The sequence below is a fragment of the Branchiostoma lanceolatum genome, chromosome 11, assembly GCF_035083965.1.
Source record: "Branchiostoma lanceolatum isolate klBraLanc5 chromosome 11, klBraLanc5.hap2, whole genome shotgun sequence".
NCBI classification, from domain to species: Eukaryota; Metazoa; Chordata; class Leptocardii; order Amphioxiformes; family Branchiostomatidae; genus Branchiostoma; species Branchiostoma lanceolatum.
Genome location: NC_089732.1, coordinates 18,992,174 through 19,013,063, shown reverse-complemented (window position 1 = coordinate 19,013,063; position 20,890 = coordinate 18,992,174). Strand labels below are relative to the sequence as shown.

Below are 20,890 nucleotides of genomic sequence, written 5' to 3'. Positions count from 1 at the left end.
CCAATATGACATCTGTAACATGTACGGGAAGGGAAATATGAAGTTTCCGCAGAAATAATGCAAATGAGGTCCTCATTAGCATAATGAACATTCCATTGTATTCAACTTTCAAAAAGGTACCTACACCTCAAATATGACATTTGTAGCATTTGCCACAAAAGAAATATGAAAACTATGCATAAATTACGTAAAGCGGTACTCATTAGCATAGCGCATATTCAGGTGTATTCACCTTTCCGAAAGGACCGTACACCTCCAATATGGTATCCGTAGCATTTACTGTGAAATATATTAGTTCCTGCATAAATTATGCAAATGAGGTCCTAATCAGCATAATGTACATCCTGGTGTATTCACATTTCCTAATACCTACACCTCCAATATGAAATCTGTAGCATTTACCGTACTGGAAATACCCGTTTCTGCATAAATTATGCAAATGATGTCCTCATTAGCATAATTTACATCCAGGTGTATTCACCTTTCCTAAAGATACCTACACCTCAAATATGACAGTATATCAGTAGCATTTACCGTAGGGGAATTGTGAAGTTTCTGCATTAATCATGCAAATAAGGTCCTCATTAGCATAATTTATATCCAAGTGTTTTCACCTTTCCTAAAGGTACATGTATCTACACCTCAAATATGACATCGGTACCATGTGTCCATAACCTTTGACCTCAACCTATGACCTTTAACAAGCGATACTTCTGTGAAATGCAGCGACTGCTTCAATCAAACTGGAATCACGGCATACTTTAATCCACTTGGCGAAAAGCAGAGTGAACACAAAAATCAATCGTGATCGGATTCATTCTATCGCGATAAATGTTTAATCCGATCCATTTTTTTGAGCGTGAGCGGGGTCTAAGACTACACACTTGTGTGTAAAGAACTGTATTAAATGCCCCAGGAACAAACTATATAATAAAGTATTCATGGTTCATGGTTGAGGACCAAATTCTGAATACTGATACACGATGTAATTACTTTATGCACAACTGTTAACTGATAAAAATGTTACAAAATCCAATGTACATGTAGTACATACAAGTAAAAGTACAATCAGCTACCTTTAGTTTCTGAGGGTCTGTTTCCCCTGCTCGAAGTTCTTTCCTCAACTCCTTCATAGAGACACGTTCACTTTTTTTACCAGTAGAGGCAAAGCCCTGCTGGGATAGGAGGTCTTCAAATGCTGTTTCTTCCACCTTTGGACGTGCACCTGTAGACATGTGATAATGACATGTCTGGTAAGGCTCAAGGATGAGATCATTACCCTTGACACCTGGAAGCTATAATATTCTAGCTTGGTTTCGATTGAATGTCTAATCACTTTCCTTCCAACTACTAATAGTCAGGAACCAGTCAGAAAAGAAATGATTGGCATTTCTATATTTGCATATAATACAGTACACACTAGAGCCACATTATTTTGGCCATCATCTCTTAACAATCAGTGAAACTGTGGTTGAACTTCTGAATGCCTGTTTGAACCCTGTTACCATGCCGCTACAAAGGACTTCGAGCCAATCAGATCTCTTATGCGGATCCATACCAATCATTTGTCTCATGCAGCCTATTCATTTGATCTAATTTAAGCAGTGCCAGCTTATTTGACAGGGAAGAGATCAGGGGAGTGAAATGGAGCTAGAATAGGAACCGCTATTGATGTAGATACAGAACCCAGAGGGTGATGATGTAATTGTAGAACAAGGTTACATCAATTCAGGATACTGGCTGTTCATTCTTTATTGATTAGAAGAAGTGACTATTCTGGGCTGTCCAGTGTTCCTTCATGAACTGGCGGATTCAGTGGGACATACATGTATTTGCATGCAGGTTCTAGTCTCCAAGCAGACCTGCGGGTTGACAAAGACCGTATCCAACTGGCAGAAGGAGTTTTTATAGCCAACCCAAGTCTCATAGCCAACCCAAGGTCTGCCAGAAGTCGGTCTGAACAAATGCTATTAACATCTAATTGTTACCTATTCAAACTGCTTGTGTTTATGAGTTGATTACTCTCCGCCCGCACGGGCGTGCAGGGCGGCGCCAGGTCGGGCTGTCTAGTCTCCAACTGAGACCCTACGGCTACAAAGACCGTATCATGCCAACTTGCAGAAGGAGTTTTTGTAGCAATATCTAGAGTTAAATTTACTTCGTGGAGTGTTTTGTTTCGCAAAAGAAAGGTTTAACTTATAAGGTTTAACTACGACGGCACGTGTTGGCTTGAACCAAGGACATTATTGACATTGTGTAACGGACATTGCTTGAACCTGAAACAGTAAACATTCCCTACAAATGTTTTTGTAAGAATGGTTCTGATGATGCCTCAAACATCACCGATGGGTGACACTGATAAAGGAAACACTGTACATTGTATTATTGTGAGAACTTACAAGGCGCGAACCTCCCACTGGGACGTGCGCGGGTGACTGGGCTTGTCCCAGAAATCGGTCATAAAAAGATTAGTACCCCGGACATTCGTACGGCTGTTAGCATTACAACGAGGAGGGGCAGCGACACCTTTATTGAATAGAAATGCTCCGCCCTGTTTGAGTTGTGGCAGACCTTGGGTTGGCTATGAGACTTGGGTTGGCTATAAAAACTCCTCCTGCCAGTTGGATACGGTCTTTGCCAACCCGCAGGTCTGCTTGGAGACTATGCAGGTTCATCAAATGTAGTAAACAGCATTTACGGGAAAAATCATGATCTTTCTACCACAGTTAACTCAAACTTTCCACCGGCCCTCTTCAGGGTGACTGACCTGATTGCTGAGGACATGTGACGTTACCGTGTGATGCAATGGGTTAGTGGTGGATGGAAGCAGCCAGGTTAGTCATTTGGAAGAAGACCAGAAGTCTGGGAAAATTAGGAGAGTCAATTCTATGCTTTGGAATTTTAGGACTGAACTTTTGAGCATTGGAGCAACATGCCAACCAATTAAACCTCTGGGCATCCTGCCTAATAGTAGGGCATCTAATTTTCGTGTTTTTTCTACTGCATCCAGGGGATGCCCTCCTATCTAAAGACTCCGGATAGGAGTTCAAATCTAACCAGGGTTGAGGTCAGGGCGCAGTAATCTGCCGGAAGTGCGTGGTCGTCACCCTGATTTCTACCCCCTATTGCTTGGTGATCGTTATAGCTGTGTGTATATATTATATAGAGAGATATTTTGAATCTTCTGAAAAGGCAGTGAGTATTATGCTTTTTGAGCAAATGTGCCGTTACCCCAGGAAAACTCTTTTTTTGTCAAGCAGCTTCGATCAAAAAAGTGTTAAAAAAATGATAATTTTTGTGTCCAAAAGTTACATTTTACTATGGTTTCTACCCAAAATAACCGGTGCAATGGCCTAGTAGGTAGAGTGTTCACATTGCACATGGTAGGTTGTGAGTTCGATCCCCGGCCGGGTCATACCAAAGACTTTTGAAAAAATGGTATATACTGCTTAGGACTGAGCATTTGGGAGAGAGTATGGAAGTTAACACACACCACTACATGTACCAGTGGACTAGCCCCCTGCTGTAGTGATTGCACAAAGTTGTGTGGCCCAAGGACTACTGAAACAGAGATGGGCGCCGACCTATGCACCATCGGTGCGGGAAGGAACTTTGACTTTTTGACTACCCAAAATAAAGGGACAACAGAGGATACCGAGAAATACATTGGAAAGCACCATCAAACCGCTTTTTGTTGAAATTATGAGATTTTCCGTCCTATACAACATGTATGTACATGTACATATGTACTTTTCTTGGCGCGATTATAGTGCATCGGCCTGATGGTGTCAGCCTACAAACTAAATCGTAAAAGAAACTCCGGTTGGAGGCCTGCTTATTGATCAACATCAGCTTGGACCAGACTTGGTCAAAGTTCATAAAGGTCAGCAGACCACATCCCAGCTGTAACAATTGGCCCTGACAGAGAGCATGACTGAAACATGGCTGTGTGGTCTTGTGATAATTGTTGGATTAGTGCAAAGCTTGTGTTGTCCAAGACAGAGAAAAGGGCACATCTCACCTGAACCTTGTAAACCTCCTTGTATGCAGGGAGAAATAAGCATGGCCATGATGTCATGTAAAAGCTCACAACAAATATTGTGCATGCAAATGCTAGGTACACAGATCATACATGTAAACATGTTTTTAGATCTGAAACTTGAAAATCTTCAACAAGTTAGGCACTTAAACCTAAAACTATTAATAAGTCCATAATGTTCCTTTATCACAGTTTCATAACAGACAATAAAACATATTGCAATGCCTTTCCCATATGCTTAATATAAAGCACTTGATGAGTCAAGATTCAAGCATTGTTTAAAGACCCTGTTTATATATCAATCTCCATAAAAGAAAAAAATATCTTACCATATGCAGAGGGATTCCATCTGGATTTGTTGTCCTTATCTGACATTGGTAGGTTGATGTTATAATTTGGTTTGGACACGAACGCTTGCTGCTGCTGTGGAGATGCCTGTGGGATCTGTCCTCCCATTGGTCTGCCAGCCTGTTGCCATGGTTGCTGCTGCTGCTGCCTTGTACCCTGACCTCCCCCCCACCCCTGCCCTGGTGAGGCTGTCCCCAACCCAGCAAAGCTGCCGCCTGCCTGTTTAGCCGCCGGTGGCTGAGAAGCAGAATTGTCGCCTTTGTTTCCTGGACTTAGATGACTCCGTAAGTCACCCAAGTCCGCAAACGGGTCGTAGACTTTACCTGCCGGTTTTGGCTGGTGGCTGGGGGAAGTGACAGGACTTGTCCTCCCACTTAGGCTGATGGGGGTGTTTCTCCCACTGCTGCCAGGACTAGTGCCGCCCCACGCCATCAGGTTAGGCTGCGAGTGGCTCTGATGGAAGGTATTGGGTGACCACGTACCTAAGAGATTAGGGTCTGTGGACACGTGGGTGAGAGTGGCGCTGGGTTGCTGCCCCCAGGTCCCCATCAGATCTGTCTCAGACGGGCCCTGGGTCGGTGTGCTCTCCATGACCTTGAAAAAATCATCAGTGCCCTTCTGACTGCTACCAGACTGGCTTTTGGAGGGTGAAGTGAACAGGTCAAATGTGTTAGCATCTACTTTATCATTTGAGAAGTCTGCAAATGGGTCAAACATTCCCGGTGAAGACTTTACAACTTTGGGATGTACCATCTCTTTGTCCTGGTGTAATGGATCATACGTATCACCGAGCAAGTTTTCTATCTGTGACCCATTCTGCTTCGCTCTAGGGTCAAACAGTTGGTCTCCTTTCTGGTCTTGTCCTGAAAGGAAGTTCAGGTTGCTTAAGTTCTCCAAACTTGATTTGACACTGCTTGCGTTGGATTGTGTTGGCTTCAATCCACCACCAAGCAGGTCCGGGCCATGTTCACTACTGCTGTTCAGTATGTCTGGTGCTGGGTCCTCACTACCTAGGTTCAGCAGATCTACAGCACCACCCTCTGCTGAAGTGTCAGTAGTTTGGAGGTTGGTGCTAAAGAGGTTGAATGCAGGATTGGTGGTGCTCTCTCCCTCCTCATTAAGTTGCTGGAAGCCGACGGTGTCATCCTCAGCATCAGCACCTTCTGGCTGCCCGCTCCTCTGTCTGGACCAGGCCGCCCACTCATCGTCCGACTCCGACTCCTCCGACATCAGCTCCAGCTGTTCCTCCGCAGAGCGGGCGGGGCATGCCACATGGCCTTCTGGGTCCTCTGAGGGGGATGTAGGCTCTCCTGATTGGTCAAAGCGTGAGGGTGACGCATCTGAAGCATCGCTGTCCTGACCGGAGTGATCCTGGTATGGGGCAATCATCACTCTCTCAGTACGGCCTGAGGAAGGGAGACCCTCTGAGTTAATGTAAGATGAAACGTGCATCCTATGGAATTTTCAAAATTCATACAGGTCAATTAGTATGTTAAGGTTGTGGCAACACTACATCATTGTAGAACTGCTGGAACGATTAGGAACATTTCTAAGCGATGCAACATCAATAATTATTGGTGATAACACAGTGGATGATAATATTGTTCTTTTAATATTGTCACTGAAAAAATTGCTTCTTGAGCTCCTACTCCATGATAACATAGGATGTTAAGATGGGAACTGCTAAAAACAGGGTTACCCATCTAAGACGCTATTGACAACATCAGCACTCCGCAATAGACAACAGGAAGACGGGAACTGGTAAAAACATGGCAGATTTTTGAAAATGTACTATACCAAAGACATGTACATTATATTGTTCCAACACAACAATATTTCTTGCTGTTGAGTGAACATGCTCCTAACAAACACAACACAAACATGTACCTGCTGGAAGTCCTGATGGTAAACTTGTGGCTTGCAATTTACCTGGAAAACATACAGTCAAATTGAGTACAATAACCCTTTTATCCCACTTGTTGACAGCAATGAAGACAAAAGGAAGCAAGTAAGATCACAATTTCTTTAAAGAAAATTTTAAACACTACTTAAAGCCTACTTAGTTTCTCAGGGAGAGCAGGGTAACTTGGAGATGCCCAGAGTTTGGTTTCGAAGGAGGTAAAAATATTCCTAAGTAAGATGGCTCTATAGAAGAAGGTCCTCAAAACGTTTGGATACCTGACTGCTATCAGATACTTAGTAACCATTGTTTCTGAGGTACTTTTGCAGGTACAGAGGGCAGTGTCCATTGAGAAGCTTATGTCACTATTCCTAATGAAGTTCAAGAAGAATTGCAATGTAACAGTTGACAACAAAATTAGTTGATACCCGTTGTAACTTCTCATTTAATTTAAATTCCTACATGTACATGTATGTGAAACATGGTAATTGCTTTAAACTACTAGCGCAAGTTAAAAACATCAACAAATATAATCATGCAACAGTATTTGTAAAAATTTCATTTTACTGTTATAATTATTAGTAACTGTGGTTTGATGCTACAATGTATTTGCATACTTGTGACTGTGAACTTTGACAAGAAAGGGTATGATTAGTTCTTGATGTGCCATCTTCTGTAATTCACAACTGACAACTACAGAATGAAATATCTAACTATGTTTCATTATTGAGAAAAAAACACAAAAATATAAAATTGATAAGGGTTGTGCATAATTTTGTTGTTAACTGTTACAGTATATTATTAGTTGGTTATGTTATGTTACGTTATTTCCTTTCTGGTTGACAGAAGGAAGTCGTGACCAGATTTGATTTTTTTTGGCATGTGAGTTTAGGTCCACTAACATCCCCTAGTGCCGTTGTGTTGGCATACATGTACTGGTGTTTTGGGTTTGAATCCTGACACTGCCACCAATGTTTTGCCCTTGGGAAAGGTCCTTTGCAAGACTTTCCGCACTCCACCCAGGTGTAAAAATGGGTATGATCTGACTTCGGTTGGGGAGGTAAAAGGCGGTGGAAGGAGAGGGATGGGCTCCGCCTTCCAATATAGTGCCACAGTTGATAGCAACTCACTGCCTCAACAGCCTAAAGAAAAAAGACTATGGGACCTTTATCTTTTTTAAAACATCTCTCCTTGATTTATACTTGTGAGCAATTGTTGTAGAAGTTTAGCTTACCAAAGTCAGCAATAGCCTGTGAGTATTCTTCTGATGCAGTGAAAAGAATCTTTGGGTTGATGCCTTTAAGGGAGAAGTTCTCCCACGGGGCAGGTTCCCTCTTTTGTGGCTCCTGTCCTACAGACAGTTCAAAGGTCACACTGAAGAGGTCGGGGTACTTGTCAGCCAGGTCACAGGCATCAAGGTCATACCTGAGAGGAAACAGACACTGGTGAATATGAGGGGCAGTCAAAAAAACAACTCAAATTTGTTGGCATGAAAAACTCACGTCATTGTGATCATTACTTTGCAGGCGACGACCTTTTCAAAATTAGTAGGCCAGAGGGAAGGAAGTAAGGTAGTTAAAGGAAGACGGTCAGAGTAGTGTGTGTTTCATTCTTGTGTTCCTCATGCACAAATCTACGAAGGCATTGCCAAAAAGTTTGATGAGGAATCTGACTTTAAGTAGAGCAAGGAGAGCACTAATGTTGGCCCGCACACCTCGGGCGCAGCTCCATTGTCTGTTGTTTTTCCTTCTCTCTCACCCAATGCTACTGACGCACAAGATGCCAAAGTAATGACCACAATGATTTGAGTTTTGGTGGATAGTCGTAAAAGGCTTTATTATACTTTAAATTCATGCCAAAAATTTCAGAACATCATCATGCAGTACTCTGTGTTTGACACATGTCTACATGTGTAGGTCTTTTGTAAACAAACTCTTTACAGTTGTTGTATGAATTTATAGGAATAATTGTATACTTATCACAGTAAACTTCCAGGCATTGGGGGAATAGGTGATGTTTAGATAATGTCACAAATCCACTAGGCTGAAGTACATTAAGGATACATTTTAGAAACATTTCTAAATAAAATCCATTCATGCTTCTTACTTGGAAAATGTTATGGAAGAGGCTTTAGGATCCACGAAGCCTGTGTGAAACTGGACCTGGAACATCTTGATGGACGTCACCTGGAATAGGAACAATATGTCATGTTCATACATAATACATAACAAGTAGGGATGTCCCTTTAGCTGAACTGTTCACAGTTGAGCTCCTGGTTCTGATTAGTTGCTAACTGGGAGACCCCAATTCAAATCCCGGGAAGGGCACCTCAGTTGGGGCTGAACCTTTGCCTTTTGCAAGGGACCTGAAATGGGGGTCCCATGTTTGAGGAGATGCCTCGAGCAAAGGGAAAGGGCTATATAGCAACCCAGTCCCTGTCAAAATATACCCTGCTACTGAAACAGCAAGGAAACTTGCTGACCTATAGCACTGTGCACTAAAAGGTGAACAGCAAAAACATGTTTGTACATGTAATATGTTAGTTTCAATTTGTTATCTAAACTTGGCACTAAAAGTTTGGAAACTTAACTTTTGTCGATCATATTTCTATTGTTTCTTTTATCAATTTCAATGTGTTATATATCATTGGAAAGCTTGTGTGATGATTGCCTTTCCAATGATATCCAACAGATAATTAATCTCATGGAACACGCACCAGGCCTGCTTACGTGAGTGGGTCGCATGAAAAAAGTGCCGAAATTTCCCTGCTACTATCAAACACGCAGCTCAGCGCCGAGCCCACTTGCGGTGATGTCGTGCATCGTGGATGGATGGGTGTGTGGAGGAATGTGATGTTCACTGATGAGAGGAGGTTACACTTTGACTGTTATATGACCAAATCAAAGTGTGTAGGCGGCGAGTAGAACACTATGCTGACTATTTCACAGATAGTGGGGGGCGGTATACAGTGGGGTCTTCGGGTTATGCATCAAACCCCGCGTGTATCCCCGCGGGTTTTTGCGTGTATACCCGGGGGTTTTTGCGTGTATCCCCGCGGGTTTTTGCGTGTATCCCCGCGGGTTTTTGCGTGTACCCCCGCGGGGTTTTGCGTGTATACCCGCGGGGTTTTGCGTGTATACCCGCGGGCCGTCGGTTTGTCCCGCAGCCCGATCTGCTGTGTGAGACCTTCAGTCTAGATCTGGTCTAGAACGCACCGGCGCCGCTTTGTACCGCGTTATTTCGGGTAGATTTTGCAACAATTTTCACGAGCGGACTCTAGAGCAGATTGACAGCCGACTCTGCAGCACATACGGTAAAATAACAGAACAAATAAACACTAGTGGCGTTATTCCACCAAGATGTATTTTTTTATATATCATAAAAAAGGTATTAATATATAACACCTCAAATCATGATGTGTCCGATGATGCGACGCGGACGCCTCGCTGCCGCGGCTAGCGTCAGGGCCACCCAAAGAAAATGGCATCACATGGTAGCGGTATTATGTACTTGTACTCATAATGAATAGTGTACGTTTAATCTACGTTTAATCATTGTAGACGCTACTGTAAATAGAATAATTTGTAATGAAAGCTCATCTGTGTTGGTAGTAATCATAATACTAATATTAGAATAATTTGTGTTTGTCTGGTAATCTTCCGGCAAAGATAAACTATCTTAGCATAACAATAACAAATTCGAGCTCCGAACAAAATGCTATCGGAATGATCGTCAGGGAATGACCCGTACGGCTCCTGTAGTCGTGCAAAGTCCTGGAGGTCCCACTACCAGCTACACACGGCACGGGAGAGGCATGTCTATTTTTTAATATCTTCCTTCGGGCTGTGTTCGAGCTTGAAGCTCCGCACCGCTATCGTGGGAACCGATACCGCTTCCGCATTGAAAACTGGAACGTGACCTGTTTATGCAAATTTGGAGGTTCCTAAAGTTTGACGCACGAAGCGCAAACACCATGGCACGGGGCATGTTCCTTTGTCATGTTGTCGAATAAGGATTTTTAGTGCAAACATGAGATCTGCATCATTGCGGTCGGAAATAGATAGATATGGTGGTCTTTTTACGCGTGTACTGAGTATGTAACTTGTTCAGATACCAGTGGAATAATTTGTAGCAAAAGCTGAACCTCCCGAATTTGTAACTTGAACTGGTCTGGTCCAGACCCCATGTGGATTCGTGCACGGCTCAGTTTGATTGACACATGGGCGGCGAGGCGCGGTTTCTTTGACGGCATGTTTTCAAAGAAGCGGACCGCGCTGATTGTAATAGCATTCTGAACGTTGTTTTTCTCTTCTCCGCCCTGTGTTGACATGTAATTATTTTTTCATTGTTTGTTCTACCTGTCATAAACAGTTTCGGAGAAATCGAAATATATATCGGCTTGGTGTGGGTGTAAATGATCCACGCGATCTGAGTACTAGTATATGTGGTAATATTGTCGTATGAATCCCGTACTATATTGAAATGCTTTAATTCTTAGTTATTGTTTTCTTTTTCAGATAAAATTTCCCCGGAAGTGCCAGGAGGCACGCTTTTAACTGTGTGATACTATTCGCCGAGTTGGACCATCGCCGAACTATTTTACCAGTTATTTTGTGTGCAATTGTCTTTTTTTCATGGTTTTTGACTTTGAGTTATTTCTTACATACAAGTCGGTACTTTGTCCACCGCAACCCTTGACTGTTTATTATAAACGGAACTATTTCTGAAACATCCAACTAACAGCTATTCACTAACACGTTCATGTTCTTTGAATTATTACTAACATACGTTAAGTAACTTTCCGTCTGTCGCAATTATCAAACCAAACTAATCACGACTAAAGGCTAATGTTACTTCTGTAGTAACTTACCAAAAATGAGCAATTAGTCACAACTGCAATGTTCAACCAAGGATGTTATAAACTTGGTCGAGCTAGTACCCGAATGGTCCAAAGATTTTGGAGCATACCTCTAGCAGCGCCTTGGCTGTTGTCTCACCAGTCGCAAAAACGTCCCACTCCTGGAACAGTAGCTGCCGAATGATGATCGATGATCCTGGTATAAACGTACCTTCCGTGTATATGTTCATAATGTTGTGACGTAGTATGTACATGACATTGTGTTGTTGACAAACAACCCAAGCACAAGTGAAGCAGGTAGAAGAGGAAACATCCTTCAACAACCCATAACAGTTGTCAAACATGTTAGAAAGTTTACATAGAAGAAGTTTAATGTTAGTTACGATAAGTACAAGCGCCAACACAATTTGAACAGATATGCAACGGAACTTTGAAAGGAAAACAACATTTGTGTTTTGGGTCTGTTTCATATCATCATTTTGAAATCAAGAAATGTTTCAGCAATCATTACCTTCTATCTGTACTTGATGTGACCAAGACGTCTAAAATCGTCGAAACACCGAATGTATTCCCTGTGGAATGGTTGAGTCGATCCGATGACCATGAACGGCCCACAAGAGCTCCGACGGAAACAGGTAGGTCTTGTTGGTCGCCCAGCTGCACTCTCGACGGCCCAAGAGCTCCGACGGAAACAGGTAGATCTTGTTGGTCGCCCAGCTGCACCCTCGACGGCCCACAAGAGCTCCGACGGAAACAGGTAGATCTTGTTGGTCGCCCAGCTGCACCCTCGACGGCCCAAGAGCTCCGACGGAAACAGGTAGATCTTGTTGGTCGCCCAGCTGCACCCTCGACGGCCCAAGAGCTCCGACGGAAACAGGTAGATCTTGTTGGTCGCCCAGCTGCACCCTCGACGGCCCACAAGAGCTCCGACGGAAACAGGTAGATCTTGTTGGTCGCCCAGCTGCACCCTCGACGGCCCAAGAGCTCCGACGGAAACAGGTAGGTCTTGTTGGTCGCCCAGCTGCACCCTCGACGGCCCAAGAGCTCCGACGGAAACAGGTAGATCTTGTTGGTCGCCCAGCTGCACCCTCGACGGCCCAAGAGCTCCGACGGAAACAGGTAGGTCTTGTTGGTCGCCCAGCTGCACCCTCGACGGCCCAAGAGCTCCGACAGAAACAGGTAGGTCTTGTTGGTCACCCAGCTGCACTCTCGACGACCAGCAGTGTAATTCCACGGAAGCCGGCGGATGGAAACCTGAATCATAGCTTAGAAAAGTAGCTACTGATGTCTATTCACTCACTACATTGTTGTATTCGTATTAACTTAATTAATCATAAGGCCTGATAGCGTATAGCCTTCATCAACGTAAATAACTTATCCATAATGGCATAAATATATACTCCAGTAACTCCCGCCATTTGTATTTATTTCGCAGTCAAAAATCCTTGATCAGAACTTTTTTTAACTTACTTATACTATCGCATAGCCCACGATAGAGACATTTTGCACGTCTGTATTGACTTTGATTATAGACATCCGTCCGACCCGTTAAAGAGGACCGACATGTGTACTGTCAATCACAACCATAGCAACAGCCAGGCTGGGGGAACTGACTCTACTGTCGCAGTGGATGAGATTCGTTGTTTACTTTTCTAAATCAACTAGGCATAGGGTACAATAACATTCCTGTTTTATCGATACTCTTTATTATTACTTATCTTTATTACTTATTTATATGTTACACACACTCTTCGCTATTGATCATGAGTCAGCACGTGTGTACGAAGACCCGCCGGCGCCCTGTGTCAAATTACTGAAGTTTCAGCTGGCGGACACAGGAAAGCGCAAGCCTAAAGCCTTGAGATTCGAAAATCCAACTTTGGTCGATCAACTAGTATTCTATTTCTGTCAAAACTGTTTTTAAATGGAACCGATACAAAATTACAATGCTCGTATCGATGCTTGTGAAAATTCGAAAATATCAGGCTAAGATCTACAGGGGCGTGTTTGACTCTTTCTCGTCGGCGTGCGAGTTTTTACAGGTGATTAAAGGGAGTTGTTCATTAATGCATAAAATGACCGTCTTGGGCGGCAAGTGCAAGACAGAAATCGATCTCGGTAAAATCTTATATTTTTCTGCTATAAAGTATAATATGATCTCTTACCAGCCTACGTTGATCCGTATAAGGGGGGAAAGTTTACATTGGAATCTCCTAATTAGCATGACGATTTTGCGGCGTCAAAATCAAGAACGGATCAATATCCTTGACCATGATGCCATTTTCTCTCAGACAAAACCTTTAGTAAATGCCAATCTAACAAGTCTGGTCGTCGTAGAGCAATGAAAGTCCCACCCAGTCTCTGACCGGGATCAGGAGCCCGAAACGCAGTGATAAAAGTGTCCGAGGTCGGCAACGAAATCTACGCTGAAAGAAAAAAATCAATTAGTCTTCAACATGTATGACTCAAAATCTGATTATTGCCAATCTCTTATTTGTCTTTCTTTTTTAGAACCACAAACTTAAACACTATCGTCCCGCCGCACTCATGTCAACGCAAGTTGCGTAGCCAAATTTATTGGGGTCAACAACCTCATGCGCGCCGCTTGGAAAAAAAAGAAAACTGGCTTCTTCCGATCAATCACTCACTGTATCCAAAGACATCATAAAATGCCCTTGCCGTATCCAACGTTACTGTTGTTACGGTACGGACACGCAAGCTCACTATAAACTGGTACCGAAATCTCCGTAAAGAAGTGTCCACCGGCCCCAAAAAATTGTCGCCGTGAAATGTGACCGATGAACACAAAATACAAATGGCTGCGAGGGATTCCATCGGCGCTCAACAGATCGTCCGTGACCGTGAGTTCGGAAGCGCCGATGGCCTGAAGGTCTCACACAACGTTTTCCGCCTTGCGGGTTCCGTGACACAGTTTTTACCCCGCGGGGGTACACGCAAAAACCCGCGGGGATACACGCAAAAACCCGCGGGTGTACACGCAAAACCCCGCGGGGGTACACGCAAAAACCCGCGGGGATACACGCAAAACCCCGCGGGGGTACACGCAAAAACCCGCGGGGATACACGCAAAAACCCGCGGGGATACACGCAAAAACCCGCGGGGGTACACGCAAAAACCCGCGGGGATACACGCAAAAACCCGCGGGGCATTGATGCATAACCCGAAAGCCCCACTGTAACTGCCAGAGGAAAAGCAAGCTTAGGCTCATCATCCCAGGCAACCTCAATGCATGTGGCGAGATGGAGGAACACCCTTCTCCATCCAGTGACACAATCTCTTTCCTCTAGCTCTGCAATATGAGACCAAGGATATGATGTCCCTGATGAAGGCGAATGCCATTCTGTAAGATGACAATGCCTGCCCACACAGAGCAAGGACCACTGCAGACTACTTCTAGGATGCAGGGATACACAGGATGGAATTGTCTTTCAGCAGCCCAGACCCATCTATTTACGTTTCATATCGCCCTCGTTCAAAAGTCAAATTGAAAAGAAGAAAATATACTGCATAGAGTGTTTGACTTCAGTAGGGTGAATTTGGCACTTTTGTATGCTACCCACCATGTAAGCAGGCCTGGTTCTCGTTCCATGCGATTACAATCATAATGTTGAATATCATATGAAAGGAAATCGCAGAAGCTTTATAATGATACATAATACATTGAAATTGAGAAGAAACAACAGAAATAGATCAGCCAAAGTTAAGAGTCATTGCACGAGAAAACCAGGCAGAGGTGGGAAGATGGGGGTCGGCCAAATCGACTCAGACCTTGTATGTGTTATAGGTATGGGGAACTATGAACAGCCATATAATTAAACCCCCCCAGCTATTTTTCGTTATGGCGTTCTGGGACACCCCTCGAAGACCCTCAAAAATCGAACAATTTATGGTTAAAAATTACTGAAATTACAATGCCCACCCTGATAGTTACAATAAATATATGAACATAAATCTTATATTTCCATATAGCATGGTTTCCAGAGCTTCATTGACCAAAAGTTCAAGATCAAGCATCAAAGTTAAGAGGGTGTACTAGGGGGTTATCAGAACCAAGGAAAGTAGAGTTTTCATATCGCTAAATTTTTATCATTTTTAAGGGGCTTTTTCTCCAATCACCAGCAATATTGATGAATGGTTTTACCTTTGCTAGAGAGAGGAACATCTACTGTGTCAAGAACAAGCGTCGTTTAATTGGGCCATGCATAACGAGAGCCGTAACTGGAGGGTCTTTCTGTGGATTTTTCGTGTTTTGGACTAATAATAAATCAGGTAATAACGTCTCATTACCGTGTAAGCCATGGTTTTTTTGTGTCGTTGTGTGGAAACCACGGATAGATGCCAAGAAATACTAATGTTAATTAGAAATGTTAATTAGGGCTCTATATGGGGGTTATAAAGGCACTTAAAATGGAATTAAGCTGATTTTACACATTGATTGTTGTTTTCTGGGCCGTCAATCACTAAGTTCCTCAGTCAATTATTGTGTGTCTTCACTATGAGGTACATAATGACAAAGGCTCTGTATGGGGGTTATCAGGACTCCATATATGTTATTTTGTTTACCGTAAGGCACATTGCGGAACACTTCTATTTGCCTATAGCAGTTCCTATTCTAAGATTAACCTCCTACATACATACACATACACTAGAGACCATTGTGCGTGCACACACACTTTTGGACTAAGGTAGACGCATTTTAGTTTAATCTTTAGGTATTTTTGTGACTTCTCAGTTGGTGAAAAGCAAATGCTTTCTGTATCTGTACATGTTATAATATTACCTACGGCTTTTTACTACAGCCCAACCTGTAGCTGCAATAGGTGCAGGCAGGTTAGACTCTTCTCAAATCAGAGGCTTTTAGTTCCTAGGTTCTTTATGTGATACACGTAAGAAATTCTGAAGGCACTTTACTCTGAGGTACTCGGATGCTCCGCAAGGTTAGGTCCTTCAGTTATGATTCCGCTTCATTGTTAATGAATTTATAATGCACATAACAAGTATGCATTAATATAGGAATAAATCTATGAAAAAAATTTTAACTTAAGCTATCAGCAATGAATAGTCAAATCAAAGTATAGTCTCTGACACAAAAACAAAGCCCTTCTAAAGCTCAGTTCATTAACAAAGTTTTCTGGCACGATCCCGAATGATCTGAGTGAAAGTTCTATTGGTTAAGACTTACAATATGGTGTTCAAATTTATGATCGTCTATCCATTATAATTCTAATCAAATTGTATAGACAATCGTAAAAACAGCTGGATGTATCAGGTGTATAATGTCTAATACTCTCCAATACAGAGCCTTCAATCATTGCAGACTTTCCTGTCCATTCAGTCAGAAAATTTGCAGTAACGTTGCCAACAGGTATATAGGATAACAGGTTTGAATTATGGGCCAAATTATCATCATTAAATTTCAGTTATACTGGTGTGATCAGAATGATAAAAAATAGCAGCTTATGATATGAAGCAACGCATACTGTAAATAACAATAACAACATTAAAAAAAAATTGTCACAGTATCATTAGCCTAGCTACACAGTACAACTGTGTATTGCTGGTAACGCGGTGTTTAAATGATAATGTATGCTTCATTGATTCCATAACTTTGCTCTTCAAACCTATACTACATTAGCCGAGAGATTGTGAGGCAGGTAAGCGTTTAGCCTCTGTTCGGACTCTCAGTGCAGGGGGAGACTTCCATCTGAACAATGCTGACAAGTACAATGGTGCCATTCCATGTGTTGACTTGAACCCTGGACATATGTGTTTATTTCTGCCCATTCAATTGCCAACTCCATCCCTGCAAGATATTAACTAGGACATGATCTTGGAGTGTGTGTACAAGTAATAAGCCTTGCAGTTCTGTTTGGCAGCGTTCCAAGCTGTAACCTTTGTAAGCCTCATTGAAATGTCCAAAGACTAGAATCTCTTATCTAGCAAATGTTCACTCTTTTGCAAAAGCCACTGGTTGAGGGAGAAAGTCCTTCAAAAAATGACTAAAAGTAGAGGAAATTGAAGTTATGTTTTTAAGGGTGCTGTTGAACAACTAGCACTCGTCCTTAAAAGCCAATGTCAAAGCTGTCGTTGTGTGCTGCTGAGCCCTGATAACCCCCATGCAGAGCCCTTTTTCATTATGTACCACATAGTAAAAGTCCTCAATGGTTTTAGTAATTGACATCTTAGAAAGCAGCAAGAAAAATATATAAAACAGCTCCATCCCTTTTCAAGTGTCCTTATAAGTGTCCTTATAACCCTCATATAGAGCCCTTTATAGAAATATTTGAATACCATAAATGCGTCTACCTCAGTCCACAAATGTGTGTGCCCCCAACAATGGTCTCTAGTGGATGTGTATGTATGTAGGAGGTTAATCTTAGAATAGGAACTGCTATAGGCAAATAGAAGTGTTCCGCAATGTGCCTTACGGTAAACAAAATAACATATATGGAGTCCTGATAACCCCCATGCAGAGCCTTTGTCATTATGTACCTCATAGTGATGACACACAATAATTGATTGAGGAACTTAGTGATTGACGTCCCAGAAAACAACAATCAATGTGTAAAATCAGCTTAATTCCATTTTAAGTGCCTTCATAACCCCCATATAGAGCCCTAATTTACATTTCTAATTAACGTTGGTATTTCTTGGCATCTATCCGTGGTTTCCACACAGTGACACAAAAATAGCCATGGCTTACACCGTAATGAGACGTTATTACCTGATTTATTATTAGTCCAAAACACGAAAAATCCCCAGAAAGACCCTCCAGTCACGGCTCCCGTTATGCATGGCCCAATTAAACGACGCTTGTTCTTGACACAGTAGATGTTCCTCTCTCTAGCAAAGGTAAAACCATTCATCAATATTGCTGGTGATTGGAGAAAAAGCCCCTTAAAAATGATAAAAATTTAGCGATATGAAAATTCTGCTTTTCTTGGTTCTGATAACCCCCTAGTACACCCTCTTAACTTTGATGCTTGATCTTGAACTTTTGGTCAATGAAGCTCTAGAAACCATGCTATATGGAAATATAAGATTTATGTTCATATATTTATTGTAACTATCAGGGTGGGCATTGTAATTTCAGTAATTTTTAACCATAAATTGTTCGATTTTTGAGGGTCTTCGAGGGGGGTCCCAGAACGCCATAACGAAAAATAGCTGGGGGGTTTTAATTATATGGCTGTTCATAGTTCCCCATACCTATCACACATACAAAGTTTGAGTCGATTTGGCAGACCCCCATCTTCCCACCTCTGCCTGGTTTTGCCTGGATTTCTCGTGCAATGACTCTTAAGTTTCCAAACTTTCTGTGCCAAGTTTATTTAGAGTGTATCATTTATAATTGATTTCATAGTCAGGTCTAATGCAACATCACACCATAGCTGTAAAAATCTTGGTGAAAACATTTCAAAACACGATAGCAGCTAAACATTACAGACATGGAGAAGGAAGCAGTTGTGATTTACTATATCATGCAGGTATGAACCTTGTACATTCAAAACTGTCGTACAGACTGGTTACAGCAATGAATACAGTAAATACATTTAAGTTTGCGTGGTTTTTATTTCGCACTAAGTCGCAAATGGAGTGTTTGCGGTGGTTTTAAGTTTGCGGCAGTATTGGACAAAAATGTTTGTGGTGGTTTTAAGTTCGCAGTGAAACGGTCACCGCGAACACAGCGAACATAAATCCACCGCAAACATTTCTGTATTTCCAGTATGTTACAAGTGTCAGGGCTCAAAATACATGACTGTGCACCACTAGGTCCTGCATAAAATCATTTTCCATGTGAAATTAGAGTTCTGCAGGTGCAAAACGTATTTTCTATGTCTAGCTGCACCAAACCTGCACCAGTCCAGGGCCTGGGGTAGAAGTGGATTTTTGTTTACTGCACTGAACTGTTACCCCTGTAAATTGCCACAGAATTGAATTATTTTCCCCCTCAAATCTCCTTTCCCAGTGGTGTAGGTAGAACTTGTCTGTTGCGGGTAGTTTGTGTTCCATGTACAGTCAAACCTGTCTATAGCGGTCACTCAAGGGACTGGCCAAAACTGGCCGCTATGTACAGGTGGCCGCTATGGAGAAAAGGTCAATTAATTGATCTCGAGGGACACATGTTTTCAGTACCAACTGAGATACATTTATTCACCGCACAGTACACATGTAAACATTGCATAGGTAAGTCACATTTTAGAGGTTCGTTTGTTGTTCTTTTACTTCTATTATTGGCTTAAAAAGAAGTATTGTATCTGCCAACTCCAAAACCCATGGCTTGCTCGAGCTTCATGTCTGAACAGACCAGCATCGCCTACTCTTGATCCTTCGCGACTGCTTCGCTGCCGGCACACGCGTCACCAATGAGTTTTAATCATATGAAACAAAGTCCTTCGCAGCAAAATGCCACCTAGTTAGTTAAGAACAAAATACATGTTGCTCAGTTGCCACTTACTGTTCGTTTTCGACCGTTTTCAAACAAAAAATCGCGGCGACAGTTTCCCTTAGTCTGTTGTTGTTTATCAGCTTCTACCATTATGCTAATAGGGTACTCAGAAGAAGGTCGCTCTTTTGATGGCTTTTTTTTCTGTTCAGAAAATTGCAATAGCCCAAATTTTACATCATATTGATATTATTTATATTTATTTTGAAGCTTTTGGTAAAATAATCATCCTCAGTGATACTTTGCAGCAAAATAAATTTAGCATATTATACCTCCGTAACAGTGGTGTCTTCCGTTGACCTTTATGCTGGTGACTATCAGCGCCATTTTGAACATCGCGCGAAACACGTTTTGAGCTCAAATTATTTTGGCTGAATTCCCGGGGAAAACGGAAATTGGGCCGGCATTCAAACATTTCGCGAAATTACTGCATCAGGTACATGTGCGGGTTGTATTTTTCAGGTACATGTAAGATTTGTCCGGTCGAAATGCACAGAAATTGTCAATTTTGCCACGATGTACAAACGCAAGCCATGTGAAGAAAATCATACTTGACTTCGCGTCAAACCATGGAATTTCTAACAAAGATAAAACATTCTGGTTTTCTTTATTATTATCCTATCCAGTTGAGTCCACATAAATTTGATTACTGCGTGAAAAAATGAAGATTTTGAACCCGGCGTGCGGTGGCGATGCGGCTTCTACCAGCGCGCAGCGACCGTTACCGACAGTGTTACTGTACTCGCGGGACCGAAAATCGTCTGGCCGCGACCGCGTTGGACAGGTGGCCGCTATAGCCTAATTCTTAATGCTTATGTCAATGGGAAAAATCCAAGGGACCGACAAAAAGTGACCACTATGGGCAGGTGGCCGCTATGCAAAGGTGACCGCTAATACAGGTTTGACTGCATCTGTATTATTGGCATTATCTTACCCAAGTGGCATATTGCCCAACATGTTCAGATGCAGCAGTTGTGTAAGTGAACTTTGAACTGACCTTGCCTTGCATCTTGCCCCCGAATGTTGATCTTGCATGATACAGCTGTACCACCACATCTCCTGTCAGCAGTAAGTTCACAGGGATCACAACACGACCATCTTCAATGGAGAAACCACTGCACAGGACAAACATTAACTTCTGTCAGCATGGAGCAATGGTTTACTGATTTTGTGGCATCATTCAATCTACACTTACATCCCATCAGGGCCCAAAATACCTCCTTAACTGCAGGTTAGTGCAGGTAAAATTGAGTTATGGCCCTTGATAAAACTAGCCC

General features: G+C 42.5%; 1 protein-coding gene across 2 annotated transcripts in view; it reads right to left on the bottom strand.

Moving 5' to 3' along the window:
* LOC136444697 (cyclin-G-associated kinase-like) overlaps window positions 1–20,890 on the bottom strand; it is a 50,697-nt gene that overhangs the window by 3,079 nt on the left and 26,728 nt on the right. Inside the window, exons 17-23 of one of the 2 annotated variants that reach the window (XM_066442388.1) lie at window positions 20,611–20,728; window positions 8,394–8,473; window positions 7,522–7,712; window positions 6,275–6,316; window positions 4,369–5,793; window positions 4,022–4,039; window positions 1,077–1,225 (exon numbers count right to left, since the gene is read on the bottom strand). In XM_066442388.1, coding sequence (XP_066298485.1) covers window positions 1,077–1,225; window positions 4,022–4,039; window positions 4,369–5,793; window positions 6,275–6,316; window positions 7,522–7,712; window positions 8,394–8,473; window positions 20,611–20,728 — 2,023 coding nt within the window. The remainder of the gene's footprint in view (window positions 1–1,076; window positions 1,226–4,021; window positions 4,040–4,368; window positions 5,794–6,274; window positions 6,317–7,521; window positions 7,713–8,393; window positions 8,474–20,610; window positions 20,729–20,890) is intronic. The other variant, XM_066442389.1, reaches the window with a different exon arrangement.